Genomic DNA, 21381 nt, shown 5'->3' on the forward strand with positions numbered 1-21381 from the left:
CCAATTCATACTACTTGTTTTTTGATAATTGGTCATGTTGTAACCTATTTATTCCCTACTCAATCCTTCATCCTCATGTTTATCATTCTTACCTACTTATTATAACTTATTGCTGATTTCTGACCAGTTTAACATGTCTTATAACTTTCTGATTCCATATGTGTTTTCTACTATCTTAGACCTTTGTCATTTATTAGCTGCTTATCACTAATTAGTGTTACTTTCTATTTATTAATTATTCCATTATTACCTTTTACTTAGTATATCTGTAATGATATATATTACTATATTACAATTTTGTAAATTCTCAGATTCTTATTACTACTATTACACTACTATTTATCTCTGTGTTCCTATTTCACACCCTTTTAAGATATCTTTTTTCTACCCATATGTTTGACGCTACCTGTATCTACTTTATTTCCTACCTTACACATTTCTACAAAATGTTCTTTTTTACGGTCCTCGCTATGACTATTTTCATACTTTTTACTTATTATCTCACTCCTAATATATACTTATTCCATTCCAAACTATTTACTTATTTCTGACTTAACTGCTTGTCAATACTTACTTCACTATCACCAAGTACTGTTTATTACTAAAGTTCCCTACATGATTGTTATTTATTACATGATACTGCTTGCTCAACATTGCATATTTATGTCAGTCTTACATATAAATTAATTTTTTCTCGTGTAATTACTTATTGATTTTCACCTACTTATTACCTGATATATATCATTACATGGTATTTCCTAATTAGTATTAATAAAAACATCTAATTGTCATATTTTATTTAAAAACAGCTTTTCCACCAGCTTCTACCTACAATAATTTTCTCATGTACATTTAAATGATTGAAATTCCCACATTCAAAAAGATCTTCTCAACTATTTCTGTTTGCACGCTTTCCAATCAACCGTTTCATTTTAAATCTGTTCTTGTCGAGTGCAGCTGGGTTATTTTGTGCATGTCTATGAAGGGCATGCGAATATGTTCGTCTGCGTTCAGGGAAACGCTGAGAGCTCGCCTCCAGAGAGAAAAGCAGATTGTGCTCTGAGTAATAAGGCTAAATTAAGGCGCTTTTAACTGTGTCCCTGTATGTAAATTATGTGTGCGGCACACAGAGAGACAAAGCGCGCTGTGCCCTGACGTCCTGTTTCCACCTGATGTACGAGGCGCGCCTGCACTCACACTCACACTGTGGGTGTTGTACCTCATGGGGGCCAGAATGATCTTGTTGAGAAGGTTGTGGTGGAGCCCCTTGGCCACTTTGAGGCCCGTCCATTCCACGGTCACAGAGGTGGCGAGACAGAGGACGATGCCAAGACAGCACAGCACGCTGAACACGGACAGATACCACGAGTGGCTGAAGCCGCAGTCCTGCAGCACAGAGGCACATTTATCAAAGGCATTTCTGTGACAGGGTGTCTGAGGTGGTGCCATTTAGTTTGCTTGTGCTATAATTACCATCATAATTAAACTGTGGGGCTGGTTAAAAATTAGCCATCTAATGCGGCACAAGCCAGCGAAGCTCAAAGCTGAGCTGGCAACCTTTGAACAAACAGCAAAGGGAAGTGCTGAAAACGCTGTTGTTCCCCACTTTCTTCTTTAATTCATCAGCTTCAAGCAGGACTTCATACGGGTCTGCTTTGTATTTCCTTTGTGTTTTTATGAGTTATATTGTGTTGTTTAACTGATTTAATTAAGCTATGCAGCACATAAATGAGAAAATACAAGGCTTCTAACTATAATTAAGTTCTGAGTTCCTTCCGGCTCAGGGAATCAACCCTAAACCCATAATTAATTAAATCAAATTAATTGTTCCATAAATGGTTAACGCTTTTATGGTAGGAAGATGAGTTCATATGCTGAAGCAAATTAATTGTTAAACATAACCAGGCTCTGTAATTAGGTTTATTAAGATCTGGACCAGTTCGTCCAAAACAACAACAAAACAAAACTTTGGTTCTATCATTGTTACAGCAACGTGGGTGAATACAGGGAAAGTTATTGGGAAACATCAATAAAGTGAAAGCCTCAAAAAGTTATTCTCATCAGTGGAATCTTTTAACATTGTCAAGTTAGAACCACAAACTTGTGATTTTTGGTGATAGGGCAGCTCAAAGCAATGCATGACTGTAGAGGAAGCAAAATGAGGGTGATGGCCCGTTTACTCCGATAAGCTAAATAAATCTACCTATTCGGATCACATTACATACAACAACCCCAAACATGCAGCCAGAGCCGAAAAAGATATGTTCTGAGAAACTAGCAGCTGCAGTCATTGAAAGGTTTTGAAGCAGGCAGGATGAGCAGAAATGCAAGCAACATTGTTTTTTTTTTGTTTTTTTGTTTTTATTAACAAAAAGAAATTTAAAAACCCATCATTCATTTTTCTTATGCATCATACATATATATATGTCAATTTGTGTTTGTGTATTTAACCCAATCCCAATAAATTTTGTCATAATTTGTGGTTGCAATGTGAGGTTCAGTGGGCGTCAATACTTTTGTAAGACACTGTATATTTATATATGTATATATGTACGTATCTTTGAAAAGCTCATTAGGGTTTACATGTTCTCAATGTGCATGCCAGGGTTCTCTCCGGGTACTCCGGCTTTCTCCCACAGTCCAGAAACACGACTGTTAGCTTATTTGGTCTCTCTAAATTGTCCTTAGCTGTGTGTGTGTGTGTGTGTGTGTGTGTGGCAGGATGAGTAGAATAGATGCATGGATGGACATTAAAGTGACCAAATCTACCATAGTTTAGACAAATATTAAAAAAAGGGTAAATATACTTCAAGGAAATCTACCTGTGTTGTCCTGCTGCCGTTTTACAAAGCATGAACTCAGCATATTATCTGTTCAGTGCTTGAAAAGGCAGGTTGAATCCTTCACCCACTTTGCTGTTCTGAGCCGCTCATCGGAAGTGTGTGTGCTTGATGTCCAAACAGGACCTCTGAGTGTCCCCGCGTGGATTAGTCCGCAGCAGAGCACAGATTAGATAAACCTGGCATAGACTCTCTGAAGCTCAACCAAATAAGATGGTGCTCGGCGACAATTAATGTGCACTTAGCTGTGCTTGTGCTCTGTTTGTGTCCTCAAGAACCTTTCAGACCCGCAGCCTTCATGGCAGCTCACTCTGTTTGTTGCCTTCAAATGACCGTATGAAATGTGACCTCAGATTTCTTTTCACAGGACACACACACACACACACACACACACACACACACACACACACACACACACACACACACACACACACACACACACACACACACACACACACACACACACACACACATTAAACTATTATTAAGATGGTCTGTTTACTCTTCCTGGATACAGCAACCAGACAACAGCTGGTGTGACCTCCGTGTGCCAATGACGCAGCAAACCTTCCTCTCCATATTTATACTGAATAAGAATCAAAGTGTGGTCCTCAGCCATGTGTTTCAAGCACTGTCATTACAACAAGTAAAGAATATAATCCATATTTAGAAAGGAAATTACTAAAGAGACATGTGGAAACCATTCTAACACAGGTGAGAAATCTTACACTGCAAAAAGGGAACAAAACTAAGTAAAATTTTCTGGAAATTATTGTATTTTTCCTTGATTTGAGCAGCTAAAAATAATATTTGCCAATGGAATAAGAGTTTTGCACTTAAAATAAGAACATTTCATCACCATTATCTTATTTCCAGTGCAGGATATCTAATTATCTTAATTTAAGGGTAGAAATACTCATTCCACTGGCAAATGCTATTATTTAGCTACTCAAATCAAGGGAAAATATACAAATTTTTTACTTACTTTTAGTTCCCTTTTTGCAGTGTATATGCAAACCATGACAAGCAGTTTCAATCACTTCAATATTTTTTAACATTTCTTTCTACCTTTGTTCAGTTATTCAGATTAAATTAGTTTTCTATCGCCACGACCTTATCTATTGCATCTTTCGTGGTAATTTCAGCTCTCTTTTGACTTCAAAATTATAGGAAAATCTTTTAAAGTTTGGCACAGTTCTTTGCATAAATGCGTGACTCCAGCTCTGATGTGCAGAATCACTGAGCAGCGGCTGCTGCTGCTTCAGGCGGGGTTTTAGTGAACTGCTCCATCTGGAGCCGACAATATCTGTGTTTGGGTTTTAGGTCAGCTCTGTTCAGCTGAGATTCAGCAGAGAATTAGTGAGGAGAGCGAGAAGAAAATGTGGAAAAATGTGTGATGATTTCCCTGGAGGGAAATTCTGCAATTATAAACACCCACTTAATAATCGCAAGGAATAGAATTATTTTTTATTTTTTTTTGCATCGGATGTTGAAAGACTGCAATGTGATCCAAGTGTAATAGTGTTATTACAACCTAATGTTAAATCTGACACATTTTGTGCAGGTGTTCCTGCAAAGGCAGATGTGGGAAAATCTGAAGTGTGAAAATCTTCAAATGTCATGGGGGATGAGTTGCTGCATGAAGATGTGAGGATGAACGTGACTGAACTCACACAGTGGTTCTTGAAAACAATGTTTTGGATGGATGGATGGATGGATGGATGGATGGATGGATGGATGGATAGATGGATGGATGGATGGATGGATGGATGGATGGATGGATGGATGTTTTATGGACACACACAACATTTAGGCTATGGGAACAGAAATAATGACTTGAAAGTTTTATTCCATATCCATCCAGAACCAGAAAATACAATTCCGCACTTTCCAGACTGGAAAATAATTATTTTTTAATTTCCACTCTGTCTTATTCTCGGTAGCAGGGGGACCTGCGGCTCATCTCCAGTGCTCAGTGGACTCGTCCTGCCCAGTCCTGCAACTTGGCCCAAGCACCGAAGCAGAAAAGGAAAACGCGTCAGGATGCATCGGCTTCTCACCTTAACGAGGGTGCAGTTGTGAGCCGTGGCGTCTATCTTGGCCATGATGACGTGCGACGTCCAGTGAGCCAGCCAGTAGTCAATGGCAACCATGAGGGTGTGTTTGAGGAGCTGTGAGAGGAGGAGCAGAGTGAGGAGGAGGAGGCCTGCGGAGGACAGGTAGGTACCGCAGGAGCGCCAGGGGATGGTGGCTCGCTGACGCATCACCTGTGACAGGTTGTCGTCATCTTCGCTGTCCAAGGATTCCTCTGGGATCAAGATGGAAACGGGTTGAAAAGTCAAGAGGCTCCAGTGTAACGTGGCATTTGTTTCACCTTTAAACTTACACCCTTTTGATGTTTTACTTGTAGGCGGACTTATTTCTGTCTATTTGAACTGACTTCTCAAGTGCTCTCTGACATTTTGAATATTTCTGCTTCTGCTCTCTGTCGACTTCCCCTCATTTTATCACGTAATTTATGTTTTCAGGCACATTTCCACGATTCCGCCACATCATCTCCGTAACAAAATACTTCTAGGGCAAGAAATACAAAATAACAATTAGTAAAGACAGAGAATTGATGAATTATTTTAAAATGTGGTCACATTACAATCCCAAACTTATGTTTAATTGGGCTTTTACATGATAGACCAACACACAGCAGTGCATAACTGTGAAGAACAAGGTTTTAAAATTTCACAAATAAAAACATCCATTTGCAATCAGTCCACTTTACTCTGATACCACTAAATAAAATCCAGTGCAACCAACTGCCTTCAGAAATCTCCCCATTAGCAAATATAATTATCCTATAAGTAACATAATATCAGTACAATTCCAGCTATTCTGTGAAGGATTCAGAGGTTTGTTGGAGAACATATGTGATTTAAAAGCATCATGAAGACCAAGCAACACAGCAGAAAGGTCAGAGATAACATTGTGGAGAAGTTTAAAGCATGTTTATATTATGAAAAAAATATTATAAGCATTGTGCATTTTAGGAGCATCGGTTAAGCCATCATCTGACAAAGAAATACTTATGGCACAACTCCAAATCTAACAAGAAGTAGCACCACCTAAATAAACAGGGCTGGCGAGGACAGCATTTTTTCCAAAGAAACAGCCAAGAGGCCCACAGTAATTCATGGTAAGCTGTGGATCTCTGGAGGAGCTGCAGAGATCCACCGCTCAGGTAGGATTTCTTGACAGGACAATAACTAGTCGTGCAGTCCCTCAATTTGAACCAATGAAAGAGAAGCAAGAAAAAAGCCTTTGTTAAAAGAACGCCCATCAGGAGTCCACTTTGCCACAAGAAATGAAGGCGCAAATAATGACAAACGTGCTTTGCAAGATGAGCCTTTTTTAGATGAATAAATAAAATATTTGTCCGTTATGCACCTATGTGCGGTGTAAAACTAAAACTAATCCTTTCTTCAATAGGCAGCGGTTCATCTTTATGCACAACCAGCAGTAACCTTAAACATACAGTCAGCGCTATTAAGGGACCAGTTGACATGAAAACACATTTGTGTGTTAAAAAAGGTCCAGTCAAAGTCCAGACACAAACCCGACTGAGAATTCGCAGCAGAAATTTTTTTACATATGTTCTACATCCAATCAGAGGTTCAGCTGAGCTATGTTTGAAAGAAGACTCTGTAATAATGTCAAAAGTGGTAGAGAAATCCCCCCAAAAGACCTGCAGCTGTACTTCTACAAAACAAAATGTACTTCAACAAAATGGTGACTCTCTGGAGCTGAATATATATATAAAAACACGTTTTAGTTTGCAAAAAAAGAAAAAGAAAAGAAAAAAGGAAAACCATGTATAATTTCCGCCTCAACTTCACAATGACGTGCTGCTTTGTGTTGGTCTGTCACATAAGACACTGAAACCTGTGGCTGCAACGTGACGAAAGGTTCAAAGCCTATGAACTCTTTAGCAAGGCACTGTCTGCTACGGACTACAGGATCTCTACTCTACCACTCCAAGCAGATGCTCATTCCCATGGGGGGTGAGGAGCTAATGAATGAGCTCTTACCATCTCCACACCTACGATGAAGAGTAAATATAAGTCATCACATGCAGCAAGCATTTGAGCACGAGGCTGCATGTCGGGGCCTTCTGGGCTCAGACATGCGGGAAGCACAGAGGAAGCAGAAGGAAAAGGAGCTTAATGACTAGCAGGGGTAAAAGGGCAGCAGCAACAATTGCCTACAGTCATGCTATCATTCAGTAGCCTTTCAGGAACAGGAGGGAGGAACGTTTTGGAGAAAGGTGAGCGAAAGGCAAGACTACAACGCTATTCTAAAATGGCGAAATCCACACATTTGCAGTTTGCTACTAGCATTACAACGCCACAGTGGCAGCTTTGATGCCTTTTCTTTATCCAAACCATGCGTTTTCTGGCCACACCTGCTTGCTCGTACACAAGGACGGCACCTGCCGCCGCTGCCGGAGACATCACAAAAGTCCATCCCGGGGTGCCACCAGCACACGGGAGACAATACAGAGCACAGATAAGGAACGCCGCCTCTGCAGCTCAACACCTTCAGCTTTGTTTTTCTCTTTTTCAATAACAAACACAGTCACACACAGAGAGTCCCTGCAAGAGGCTGCTGGACTGAGCGAGGGGACATTTCAGAGTGTTCAGTAAGTCAAAGAGAGAGCCAAAGGGAAGATTGAGATTATTCAGTCAGTTTTAAGCGTTTGCAATAACCATAATAAAGAAATACACGTATTAGGAGTCCCTTGGACCACTACAGACAGAGAGAGGGTAAACATTAAAATAAGCTTGGTGAGCTTAAGCTTGACTGTAACAGATGCTTCTCAGCAAACACAGCAGGTGAAAGGAAACAGCATCCTGCATGTATCACCGTGGGTGAAATCAGGGAAGCTCAGACTGCTGTCATGCATACATTTTCTCCCGCTGGTCGTTTCCCCGGCTCCTCTCACCTTCCTCGTCCTCCTCCGTCCTCAGAGCATCTCTGGAGTACATGGCCCTCCGTAGGTCTTTCCTTTCCATATTGGTCATACTCTGTGCAACAGTCTCCTGAAAGCAGATTCAAGAACGTTGTATGCATGAATGTCATGTTAGTGACGTTTTAAAACATTTTGATGCACAAGTCTGACTTTACTGTGGGTTTCCTCAGTAAACAACAATTACCAACCTCATAAATATTTAATTAAAGGCCCCTTACAATGTTGCTAGAAACCTCCCCCTTCGTGTAGCAACGAAGAAGCTTCTGACACAATTCAAGATAAATATTTGGGCACTCTTCTTTAGAAAATCAGTTGTCTATATACATTGGTTAGTTCCTTTGCAGTGGCCCAGCTTTTAAGCATATTAAACATATTAATAAGGTTAAGGTCAGGGTACTTTACTTTTTAATGTGTGTTTGGTCCTGTTGAGACTCCATATTATGTCCAAGTTTGTACCATCTAGTTGTTGATTTGATGGAAAGTTGAACACATTAATGGTAATCCTCATGCTTCATCAATCTATCTACTTTGTATATTGTACTAATACCTCTAGGTGTGAAATATATCCACATCATGATTGCCCAACCACCGTACTTCATAGTTGGTGCAGTGTTTTTAGGTTTGAAAGCCTTACCTTGAATTATGCAAACAAATGCAATATATCACAGTATCAAAATAACTCAGCTTTGCCTCATCTGAGCATGAATGTTTCCTCCATCCATGTTTAGCTTGTCCAGGGGACAACCTTCAACCCAGACGAAAAATGTGGGGTCTGTTCTGAAAAGCTGCACCTGTAGTAGGAAACTAATCACATCCACTACTTCTACAGAGAAAACAAAATCAAACATCTAACCAGTATTATGTCAGGGGATTCTTAATTGCTACAAAAAGCATGTAGTTTAGTTGAACATTGCTAAGAGATAATTAACTAAATATAGTCTTGGGTATGTATATAGTGTATTTAAGCCTGTGTGGATGACCTTGTGTCAAGTCAAGTTTATTCGTATTGCGCATTTCAGCAGCAAGGCGGATCAAAGTGCTTTGAAAACATGAAAACGTCATAAACACATTGAAACGGTCACTGTCTGTGAGACCAGCAACAAACATTAAATTGTATCAGATGAAAAACATCAACACACATCAAATATGTTGGTCAGTGTTCCTGTTATTATGGTCCGAAAGCAACTCTAAACAGTTCTTCAGTCTTGATTTAAAGGAACTCAGTTTTCTGGAAGTTTGTTCCGGATTTGTGGAGCATAGGAACTAAATGCTGCTTCTCCGTGTTTGGTTCTGGGTCTGCAGAGTAGACCAGAACCAGAAGATCTGAGTGGTCTGGAGGTCTTTAATGAATTTTGGTGCTAAGCCATTCATCGATTTATAAACTAACAAGCATTTTAAAGTCTACGACTTTCTCTGAGCTACGGGGAGCCAGAGTAAGGACTTTAGAAATGAGGTGATGTGCTCCATCTTCCTGGTTTTAGTGAGAAAACGAGCTGCAGCGTTCTGGATCAGCTGACTGATTTTTTTGGGCAGACAAGTGAAATCACCGTTGCAGTAATCAATGCGACTAAAGATAAACACATGGATGAATTTCTCTAGATCTCGTTGGGGCATCGGTCCTTTAATCCTGCAAATGTTCTTCTGTGTGGATAAAAGGAAACCTAACTTAAAAATTGTCCTTATGTTTTAAGTTAATTGAAGCTGTTCTCTGTATAACTAGTCTACCCTGAAAACAGAAAGGCAATAAACAAAGACCCAAAATTAATATCGCAATCATGCCCATGATGAGGGTATGTAAACTTCTGAACAGGATTGGATGTACTTTTTAGGATATAATCACTCATCTAACCCATTATTCAAGCTCCTATGATAGTTTGCTCACAAATGGCTCAATTAAAAAGAAGTAACCTCTTATTAGACACTGACTCAGAGTCATTAAAACCCCATTAATACTGTATCAGCCGTTAATAATCACCGTCTCAAACTCCCGGTCCTGCCTGTGCATCAGGGTCTTCCACTGTTTGAAGAGTTCTGGTTCGGTGTGCTGGATGTCCTTCAGAGTCCCTTCAGTCTGGATCGTCCCATCCTTCATGGCAATAATCTGAAATGAATTATACACCTGAATAAGTGTGTCCTCGCACACTGCAGAGATACCTTGGTGATGTAAAGTCCATTAATGTTTAAAAGGAAAGAGGCTAAAGCAGACTACGTGGTCTTACCCAGTCAGCATGTGGCAGGTACTGAAGTTTGTGTGTGACCAGAACCACTGTCCTCTTCTCCTCCCTCAGCAGCTTCAGGATGCCAGCCTGCATCAGATGGTCACTCAGGTGGATGTCTAAAGCAGAAAATGGGTCATCCTAAAAATATATAAGCAAACGTATCAAAGTGCAAGAAAACAAACATCCGTTAGAACAAACAGTGGAACGCAAAAGTCTACACAGCTCTGTTAAAAAGGCTGTTTTTTTTTGGGATGTAAATAATTTCAAAACTCACTGCACCGTTAAGGTGACAAAAAAAACAGTTCCTTGAAAAAGTGTTCACGCCACTTTGGCTTTCTCACTTTTTCGTCACATTGCATTGCATTTTATGCGGTAGACAAACACAGATAATAAAAATAAAACACTGAATTGCCCTGCATGACTCAGCTCTTTGATTATACTGTTCTATATCTATTTTTCCCCACTTTTATTTATATGGATAAATCTCGTTGGTTTAAACAGACATACAGGTAACAATTTGTCGAAGCACAAGCTGGTTTGCTGTTTCTGTTTGTTAAGATTGCATTTTGCATTGAGACCAAAGCGTTCAGTTTTAGTCTCATCAGACCGGAGCACGCTTCTCCTCATATTTGCTTTGTCCCCTACAAGGCAGCAAATTTACCTTCTTTTGGCTTTATGTCAACGGCATTTAATCATATCGCTCTTTTTTAAAGGCCATATATGTGGAAAGCACAAATATTAAGTGTCCTTTGACAGATTCTCCCACCTACAGGTTACTACAGAACTCTTGTCTGCTTCTCTGATTAATGCCATCAGTTAAGGTGGACAACCATGTTCAGGTTGGTTTTGCTGTTTGCCAATCTCGTTTTCTAATGTTTATTTTCTGCATTTTGCATTCATAGAATGAATTGTGTGATGTTAAAACTCCCAGGTACTGTTTAATAACCTAACTCTGCTTCAAACCCATTCACCTCCTCATCCCTGATCTACATTGTACGTTTATTAAAAAGCTCAAGGCATGTGAATAATTTTTTAAAGGCACTGTATTGTCACCTGGATGAGATGCAGGAAACCAGCAAAATTACTGCAGGAATGCATTTCAACAAGGCTTATATAAAACTATAATGAGACTTTAAGCAGGTATTAATCAAACATCTTTTTCAAAGACAAAGCCCACCTTGCTGTATAAAAACAATTGTATTGGCCTGATGTAAACTTATCTCAAATGTCAAGTTTCCATTTGCTTTAAGCAGAACATTTTTCAGAAAAGAAAGAAAATGTGTTTAATTATTCTATATATAGCGTTTCACTTGGGCAAAAAAAAAAAAAATTTTACTTGGTGGGTAAACTTCCTGAAATGTTGACTCTGGAGCTCCTGAATCCTGTTACTATGTTTTTAGTGGGCAGTTTATGCTGTTCCATTATTTCTGAGTAATTAGAAAGTAGCTTAATGTAGCTTTCCTGTATGAAAAAATACAGAGAAAAAAATAGATTGTGTAAAAGAATTATGTCAAATGAAACAAACATGCCCAAAAGACATTAGGATTTGACATTTTAGCGTTATCTGCTCAGAGCTGAAGGAGAACGCTGCTATTTTGGTCGTGCAGGACAGCATCAGAAATAGAATCACATCTGAGTGAATACTGAAATATATCAAACCCATCAGCCAAAGTGATTCTCTAGATACAATCTGCTGCTCTGCGTCTGCACAGACTCACCAGAAAGACCACGTGGGTCTGCTGGTATAGGGCTCTGGCCACGCTGATGCGCTGCTTCTGTCCTCCAGATAAGATGATGCCCTGCAAGAGGAGATGAGACGATTCAAACAACACAATGACTTCTGGTAATGCTGTGTATCTGAACCCCAAAGACACGAACGCGATGATGATTTATTCTCTTCATTAGCGGTGCGTGAAAATGAACATCCAGTTGCACAGTGCTTTGACTAAATGAGGTCAGTCCAGCTCCATGCAAGCAGAAGCATCAAATTCCTCACTGCACAGCAATGATAAGAAAATAAGTTGCAGAGTTATAAAATATGTAGGAAACTTTCAAAGTGGTACTGACCCGCTCACCGATCTCTGTCTGGTCCCCCTGTGGAAGGATGTCGATGTCTGGCTGAAGGGAGCAGGCCTCGATGACAGCTTTGTATCTGCAAACAGACAGAAAACAAATGAGGGCAGAGATCAGCGGGCAGACAGAAACAATGTTCATGCTCTTTCTTGCTTTGGCCACTGTCATTTCAAAGGCTTTACAGCATCTCACAAAAGTGGGAACATCCCATCACATTTTTTGTAAATATGGTGTTGTTTATTTTCCTGGGAGAACACTGAAGATATGACCCTTTGATACAATGTAAAGTAGTCAGGGTACAGCTTGTATAATAGTGCATATTTGCAGTCCCCGCAAAATTATTGTCTAAATATTGGCAACAAAAGTGAGTACAGCCTTAAAGACAAATGTCTAAATTGTGTCTAATGACCCATCCCTGGTGTGATGTATGTGACTTGTTTGTGTTGCAAGGTGTCAGGTGTGACAGGGGAGCAGGTATGTTGAATCTGGTGTTGTTGCTCTCACACTCTTTCATACTAGTCTCTGGAAGTTCAACATGACACCTCTTGGCAAAGAACTCTCGGAGGATCTGCAAATGAGACTTGTTGCTCTACTTAAAGATGGCCGAGGCAGTAGGAACGCTGCCAACACCCTAACACCGAACTCCAGCACAGCGGACAGGACCAAACATCAGTTTACAGGACAGCTTCACAACACACAACATCCAATTGTTGTACATGGCTGTCGTCCCAGAAGAAAGCCTCTTCTACACATGGTGCACAAGAAAGCAAAAGCAAACAGCTTGTTGGAGACGATCAGACAAATGAGGATTACTGGAGCCATGTCCTGTGGCCTGATGAGACAGAGAAATGCATTACTTATTTGGTTCAGCTGGTCTCAACCATGTGTGCCGGCAACCAGGTGAAGAATACAAAGACAAGTGTGTCTTGCTGACAGTGAAGCACGGTAGTGGGAGTGTCATGGTTTGGGAGTGGATGAGTGCCAGTGTGGGGAGCTACAGTTCATTGAGGGAACCATGAATGCCACCATGCACTGTGACACACTCAAGCAGAGGATCATCCTCTCCGTTTGGGAACTGGGCCACAGAGTGTTTAATTAACATGATAACGACCCCAAAAAACGCTCCAAGACGACCACTGCCTTGCTAAAAGAGACTTAATGCAAAGGTGCTTGCCAAGCATGTTTCCAGAGCTAAACCCTGTTGAGCAACTCTTCTGAAAGAAGGTGGATGAGCGCAATGTCTCGAACATCCACCAGACCCATGATGTTGTCGTGGAGGAATGGAAGAGGACTTCATTGGGGATTAAACTTAATGCCCAAGAAAGTTAAGTAGTGCTGGAAAATAATAATGGCTACACAAAATAGTGACTCTTTCGGCACAATATCGACATTTCTTCTCACTTTAGTTGCCAGTGGTTTTGACATTAATAGCTGTGTGTTAAATTATTTTGAGGAGAAAGCTAATTTACACAAGCTGTACACCGACAACAATGTATCAAAGTGTCATGTCTTCATTGTTGTTCCATTAAAATATATCTTAAAATATTGACAAAATTGTGAGGGGTGTCAGCTAACTCCCCTTTTGTGAGATACTGTACATATCAGGTGCTGTTAGGTATGCGGAAAACAACCAAAACTGAGACGAAAGCAGAAAGAAAAAGAAGCCGCAGCGAGATAAAGAGGTCAATCGAGTTAATTTCAAACACACACAGAATGCAGAGGAGCGACAAATTCAGTCCATTAAAATAATTTGAATTTAAAATGGCATCTCTAAACCTCAAAGCCCACATTGTTTATTATATGTAATCATCTTTATACAGTATAATGTGAAATGGCTCTGATTGCTGGAGCCTTATGAAGGTTATATGCAGATGACATAATGCCATGAAGGGGAAAAAAAAATTTCAGGTTCTGGACTGCGTGGGCTGCTAATGCATTATTAAATCCGTGCTTTAGCTTTAGGACAGCAGCTTTGTTTCTAAAGCAAGAATAATCAGTCAATTCTGTAGAAAAACAATGAGCTAGGACTTCTATAGATGCATTGCAAGAAGTACTCAATTAATATAAAACGTTACATGAGTTAGCAGACACAGATGGCCATTCTGATGTTCTGATCAATTAAGAGCATCTTTACTTAATAAAGATCTGCAACATCCAACATACTTAAGCTATGGTAAATTGTTTTAACATTGCAAACCCATTAGTCTCATAATCTATCAAAAGATTGATCAGTGTTATTATCTCAGAATGAAATCTCAAGCAATCTGTACCACATTAAAAGAAATAGAAAACAATTTCTGTCCATTTCTCATGATTAGAAATTATTCAACATCAATCTAGGATGATTACACTTCAACAAAAGACAATTGAAAGAACTACCGAAAGCTAATTATTATTATTAGTTGAAATTAGGATTAATATTCGCCACATTTATAGCTACTCAATCAAGCTAAATAAACGCACAAAACAAAGATAAATGGAAAAATACATAACACAAATTCTACTCTCACTGGGGAATCAAGGGAGAAAATATGCTAAGGTAAATGAGAGGGAAAAATATCAAGAGTAAAAGCATGAGAAACTCCATTACAGCCTAATTTGAAGTCTAACAATCATATTTATCATTCTGGCAAATGTCAAAGAGAAATAACGTAACTATCAACAAAAAAAGAAAAAAAAATCATGTCAGTCACAAATCATTAAAAATAAGGTTATGTGTCTATTATTTGGTGAATGCAAATGTCTGGGTTTAGCTGTATGAGCTTCATATTTTTGGAGAATATCAGTTGCTTTGACTAGATGGTCCAACAGGAACATGTGTAAGAGACCAGGAGAAAAGCAGCTCTTTTAGGTAAAAGGTCATCTCTGAGGTGTTTGTGTGCACTACAAACAGAAATTTATCCACAAAGCTACACAAACCCTTTGTTGCACACCGTTGTTGGCATTGAACATGATAGTCACAAGAAACACAAAGATGCGGAAACACCTGCTGCAGAGCCGGTTGGATTGTCTGCATTTTGCCAAATAAACCAAACAGCATGATAGGATGATGGAGGCGGAACAACAGGAGGCTTTGTTTCTTAGACCAAATCCACAACAAAAAAAAAAAAGCACACAGAGCCATTAGTGTGCCATGAAAGGAATGGAAACTGATAAAGAGTCCATTAGTCCTGCAGAGAGCCAGCCTGTTGCCGTAAGGGCAAGAAAGCAGCGTTTCAAACCAAGCAATTGCTGTAAAATTCATGAGTGTGGGTTAAAGTGTGTCCTTTTGAAGCTGTGTCTTGTGATTTTGGAGACACAGGTGTTCACCGCATGTGTAATTGTGCCAGGACTGATTTAAAGAGAGGCGGTTGAATTACAGCCCCTTTATAAAATCAAATCACCCTCTCTCCAAGCGTTTCACTGTCAGGTCAAAAAGTAGCTTTAACTTAATCAGGGATCAGCTCTTTCAATTTAGTGTAGAGGATACTGGGACAACAGAGAATAATTTTTCATTTAACGTCTGGCTTGACGGGTAATAGGTAATTCTCAGGCAGTAATTAATGAGTCTACATCGGGCGTTTCTAATGCTAATGTTTAAATGTGATCAGAGGTGTTAAGAAAACCCCGAGACAAAAACCCACTAAGATTATATTACCAGATTAATTGATGAAGTGCAACCGCACAAGTTAAAACAGCTGCCCTGAGGGTAAGATTTCCATGCACAAATGATACTGTAAAACTGCTATATTAAAATTAATCATATGTTTTAAGCCTCATATTGTTTTCACAGAAACAACTCTTGACCTCAGATCTTGACTCTGTGCAGCTTTTTGATGCTTTTTCTGGGTTTTTTATGCTTTTTCTGGGATTTTCTGGTAAATATTTGGTTTGTACACATTAGAAATGGGGATTACAACACAACAATAAACTTTAGTTAAAAATAAATCTGTCCACCAACACTTGTCTACTGGATTAAGTCCTGTTGTTCCGGTCTAAAAATCTTAATCTGCTTTTTTCACCTCCAGTCAAAACCAAATAAATCTTTTTAAATAAATGACTTCATGTTCGGCTACCATTCTCCCTTCTCTTGTCATCGTTGTCATCGTCTGGCTCCTCCGTTGGAATTAAGATGTTTGAGTGACAATCATGCCAGCACAGCTTGGCTGCAAGAGCTGTGACTTTGAATGACAGGTATCATGAATTAATCCGATGGATGAAGAATGACACAAAAAGCACTGATTGGGCACGGGTGTGGAGAGGTGCACCCCAAGGAAAATCTAACTGATGAGGTATTGCATAATAGGTCCCCTTTAATATTTATCAAAATGTTTCTAAATGCCTGACAGAGAAGAAAGGCAAAATGGTAAGGTATTTGAAAATTATGATACACTCCAGACTAAACCCTTGGAAGTTCAGATGTAACAACCTATACTCCACGCCTGCTTGGGTTTTTGTGAATATCAGAGGTTGTATTGCATCAACATGGTGAGGTATGGAATTGTTACATAAACAGTTTGGGTCTTTTTTTGTTGCATGAACAAAGACATTTTAAGAAAGGTGCTGGTCTGTTTATTCTCCACCATTTTGGGGTACAGCCATCAACCCATTGTCTGTTCCTGCTTCTGCATGCAGTTTTACAGGAGGAGGGCTGGTCCACGTCTCCAACTGTCATTGGTCGAGAGACAAGGTACATCCTGGACAGGTTGCCATCCATCACAGGGCAACAGGACAGACAATCTCTCTCTCTCTCTAACTCAGAGCCCAGACCTTTTTTTTTAAAGGTTTCCCTTAACTCTGCTTTGCGAGCACTGTAAGACACTTCAATCTTACAATGGTAACCTGCAATGAGCAGGTCACCTTTCTGACATTTTTCCCAAAGTTACAAAGTAAACTTTTACCGCATGTATCCCCCTCCCCCCCTCTCAGCCCCGCTTCCTGTCAGCCTACTTTCAATAAATGGCACTAGTGCCACAAAATAAAAAAATAAATAAAAATGTAACAAAAAATAACATCTTTTTAAAGTAACAAGCTGAGCTGCAATGTGTCCAAGTTTGTCATTTAAAACAGCTCTGCTAATTTGTGTCTGCGCTGGTATACAGCGTTGGCTTTTTCTATAATTAACTCACTGATAAATGCATAAAATGTACAAAAGCTGTGGCTAATTAGGATAATGAAGACTAATACGCTGCAGGACTCCTCCACTGGCTTAGTTAATGCACACAGGGGACTTAATGAACAATCTCCTCTGATGCACAGTTCTGTCAAGGGGTAAAAAGTTGAAAAATACACAGCTTTTAAGGTCCACTTGCAGGTACGGGCTTACCTTGCTTTTATCATCGGCATCTCAAAGGTAATGTTCTCCATCACTGACGTGTTCAGTAGCCAGGGCTTCTGGGAAGCGTAGGCCACAGGGCCTCTCTTCCTGCCAGTGATTAAGCACAAACACAGAGTTATCAAACAAACAAAACGATCTATCCGTGTCTAAATTTGACTGCTAAACAGGTCTTCTGTTTCACACATGCGTTCAGGTCGGGGAGTTGTTTACAGGGACTAGTCAGCCTTAGAGGTTGACATCGCTTTAAGACATCTCCAGTCCTTTAACGAGTGGTGCAGGGATCATTAGAGGCTGTGGCGTGTTTGTGCAGTCAATATGTAGCTTAGGGTCAGGGCCAAGAAAGCATGCAGAGGGAACAGCAGGTGGATTTCCTGATAAGACTGAGTGCTGCTTTCAGCTTTTAATGATGATGCGTCTCCATGAGGACCGGCTGTCACGTTTGGGCTCACCTGATGTCCTCGTCCACTGCTGCATCTTTTTCTGTGGGACTGCAGGGAGAAATGTCAAACACACGACCACGCCGAAACATTAGGCAGACAATAGATTATTGACCTCACTGTGTTTCTGCAATGATTAACAAAAAAACAAACACACACGGAGCAGTTTTCTCTCTCCTCGCCATGGTAATCATGTCAGTACTCAGCGGCCCAAAAACAAACAGGCAGACCTCTGCTCCACATGAACACATCCACCATTAACATTAATCTGATCCTTCCTAAAAACAACGCCCCCGTCTTGCCCTCATCCTGTTCGTCTTCCTGTAATTTGTTGATATGGAAATTAGCATCGACCTGCCTGGACTCAGGGAGTTCTCAACAGATCTGAATCCAAAAGATGAGATTAGAAATTCAGTTTTCTGTATTTAACAGCTGCCTGCTGTTAAATACTGCATTCTTGCATGTTGACATGAGAGTTTATTTTTTTCCTTTTTATCCTCCCTTCCAGCATGGCTTTCTGATAACTGTGTTTCTATTAGCTGGATGTCGGGTTCATGAGCCCAGCACATTTTAGCTCAGTGCAGTAAAAAAAACAACAACAAAAAATTGACCCTGCTCCAGCACTGCAAAAAGGGAACTAAAAGTAAGTAAAATTTTTTGGGAAATGAGTGTATTTTTCCTTGATTTGAGCAGCTAAAATAAATAGCTAAAAATAATACAAATAAGAACATTTCATCACCATTATCTTATTTCAAGTGCAGGATATCTAATTATCTTATTTTAGGGGTAAAAATACTCATTCCACTGGAAAATAATATTATTTAGCTGCTCAAATCAAGGGAAAATATACAAATTTTGAGAACATTTTACTTACTTTTAGTTCCCTTTTTGCAGTGAGTAATTCAGGAAAATTATTCTTTGAGTTATTGGATAATCTTGTGATGATGTTCACTGTGATATGATTTTGATCTAGTCCTACTGCTATGGTTTAAAGGTGCTGAACTTTTTATTAATAGGTGCATCTCAGTGACTTAGATTTATTTGTTGACATTTCTTTGCCACTAATGTCCTTTAATTAAACCAGAGTGACAGGAAAGGGGCTAAGACATGCGGCTAAGGTCCAATGGCCGGAGTCGAATCTGGGACAGCCGCGTCGAGGACGAACCCCCAGATTCCACATCCTCCCTGACTGCTCCGTTCTGTTCACATACGCGCACATCTGACCAACAGAGCAACTACGCTATTAGTTTACTTAATGAGAACAGTTCCACATTCTCCGTGACTACTCCAAACGTCATCGTCGACAGACCCGCTCTCCGTCCGTTCACCACCAAGTTACGGAACAAGTCCAATTTGCTGATGCTTTTAATTCAGATTCTACTTACTTGTTTGTTGCTTGTTTATTCTCTTCTACCAATCTTAAATTAAATTAAGATTTAATACTCAGCTTGTCTGTCTGATATTTCCAATTTCTGTTGTGTAAAAAGCAATTAAAATCTGTCTGTGAGACAGCGTATCTGAGGAACAAACAAACAAGGTATAACCCATTTTAAAAATGACTTGCTAGCAGATCAACATGCCCATTTCAGTGGTACTGGTTTTAATTGTTGAATAGAAGATAAACAACAATAGAAAATATTTTTCCTATCTGGAAAAAAATAACCCTTTTTTTAATTTTAATTAAAATGCAAAAAGGTGTATAAAATCAGTACTTTGATTGTAATTAATGTAATTATCATCCATAATTATATCTCTTCTACTATATCTCAGAAAAATATTACAACCTCAGCGTGTTGGAATAGTCATTGAAGCTATTTGCAGGGAAATATTTGCATCATATTATATATTCCAGTTGTGATCCATTCATGGTTTGTGTCTAAATGATTTATTCAGCCTGTTGGGTGTGGGATGCTAAAGGTCACAGAGAGCATTGAGAGCATGATGAATGAGGGAGGACTGAGCAAAATGTGGCTACATCACTGCTTATTTTGTCAATGCGACATTCAATGATGATATTACAATGACAGGTTTATATTGTGCAGCCTCTGGCGTATACCTTATACATACATACATACATATATACGTACAAATGTTTTGGAGGGGTCTACTCAGTCTGTCACATCTCTGTCTCTAGAAATATATATATATATATATATATATATATATATATATATATATATATATATATATATATATATATATATATATATATATATACACAGACAGACAGACAGACAGACAGACAGACAGATAGATAGATAGATAGATAGATAGATAGATAGATAGATAGATAGATAGATAGATAGATAGATAGATAGATAGATAGATAGATAGATAGATAGATAGATAGATAGATAGATAGATAGATAGATAGATAGATAGATAGATAGATAGATAGGTAGATGTGAGAGACTGAGTAAACTCCTCCGGAACATTTGTATATGCAATTGTTTAAACTTTCAGTGAAAATTCTCACTTCTAAAGTAATTCATCACATTTAAATGTCCTCTCATACTTCAGCAGTTAAGAGAATCTAAATTTAAACCTTAAAAAAATGGAAACATTCATTTTAAAATACACACACATCTCCAAAGGTTCTGCTTTCCAGTTAAACTGTTTTACTGAAACAATATTAGTTCCACTTTATAGTCCAACTGTTCTTAAATGTTTGCTTTTAGTTTCTATTTTTCCATGTTTTGTTTTGTTTCCACATTTTATTCCTACTTGCTTTTATTCTGTTTTTTTCTGTATTTTAATCATGTAAAGAACTTTGCATTGTCTCTGTACTGAAATGTGCTATACAAATAAATGTGCCTTGCCTTGCTTTCTAATGTTTTTAATCTAAAACTTCTCATTTTTGTGTGAACACATACACAACTTTATATTGTATTGGAAATAATGACAAATATGCCTCGGATAATACACAAAATCAAATATTTTTCAGACAGGGTTCTGGCTCTGGGACCTGTAGTATTACAAAGTGCTCGGAGTGGTCATCAACACTAAAAAAGCACAACCCCATAAGATACCCTAGATAAAATGAAGTGCATCCAATTGGCTTCAGAGGTCACCTAATTAATAAATAGATGCCATCTGTGTGCAATTCAATATCAGTATAAACCCAACTGGTCTGTGTTGGCCTTAGAGGTTTGTCAGAGAACATTAGTTAATGAACATCATAAATACAGAGGAAGCAAGGGACATATAGACTGTTTATGATACACACATTTTCCAAACAGTCATATTTGTACCTTTGTTATGCTTTTCTGTTAACAGGACGGGAAATAGCACAAGCTGACCATTTCCAATAATAATCTGCAAATATATTTTTGAGTGCATTTGAATCAGCCTGAGAGCTGCAGAAAATGTTCTCTACGGCCCTAAACTATAAATACACCTCAGTGTTGCCTTACATGTTTGGGTTTGGTGGGTCTGGCTTACCTTTCATCTCTTTCAGATTCAAGGACGGGCATAC

At 39.1% G+C, this 21381-nt stretch overlaps 1 protein-coding gene across 6 annotated transcripts in view; it reads right to left on the bottom strand.

Annotated features, from left to right (window-relative positions):
* abcc8 (ATP-binding cassette, sub-family C (CFTR/MRP), member 8) overlaps positions 1-21381 on the bottom strand; it is a 115457-nt gene that overhangs the window by 18764 nt on the left and 75312 nt on the right. For 2 of the 6 annotated variants that reach the window (XM_036151708.1, XM_036151699.1), the window contains exons 18-28: positions 21348-21380; positions 17919-17957; positions 17458-17556; positions 12147-12231; positions 11798-11878; positions 10080-10217; positions 9836-9961; positions 7834-7930; positions 7294-7368; positions 4901-5148; positions 1220-1386 (exon numbers count right to left, since the gene is read on the bottom strand). In XM_036151708.1, the coding sequence (XP_036007601.1) occupies positions 1220-1386; positions 4901-5148; positions 7294-7368; positions 7834-7930; positions 9836-9961; positions 10080-10217; positions 11798-11878; positions 12147-12231; positions 17458-17556; positions 17919-17957; positions 21348-21380 (1188 nt within the window). The remainder of the gene's footprint in view (positions 1-1219; positions 1387-4900; positions 5149-7293; positions 7369-7833; positions 7931-9835; positions 9962-10079; positions 10218-11797; positions 11879-12146; positions 12232-17457; positions 17557-17918; positions 17958-21347; position 21381) is intronic. The other 4 variants (XM_036151728.1, XM_036151716.1, XM_036151720.1 and 1 more) reach the window with 3 other exon arrangements.

The sequence above is a fragment of the Fundulus heteroclitus genome, chromosome 2 (assembly GCF_011125445.2).
Source record: "Fundulus heteroclitus isolate FHET01 chromosome 2, MU-UCD_Fhet_4.1, whole genome shotgun sequence".
In the NCBI taxonomy this organism is placed as follows: Eukaryota; Metazoa; Chordata; class Actinopteri; order Cyprinodontiformes; family Fundulidae; genus Fundulus; species Fundulus heteroclitus.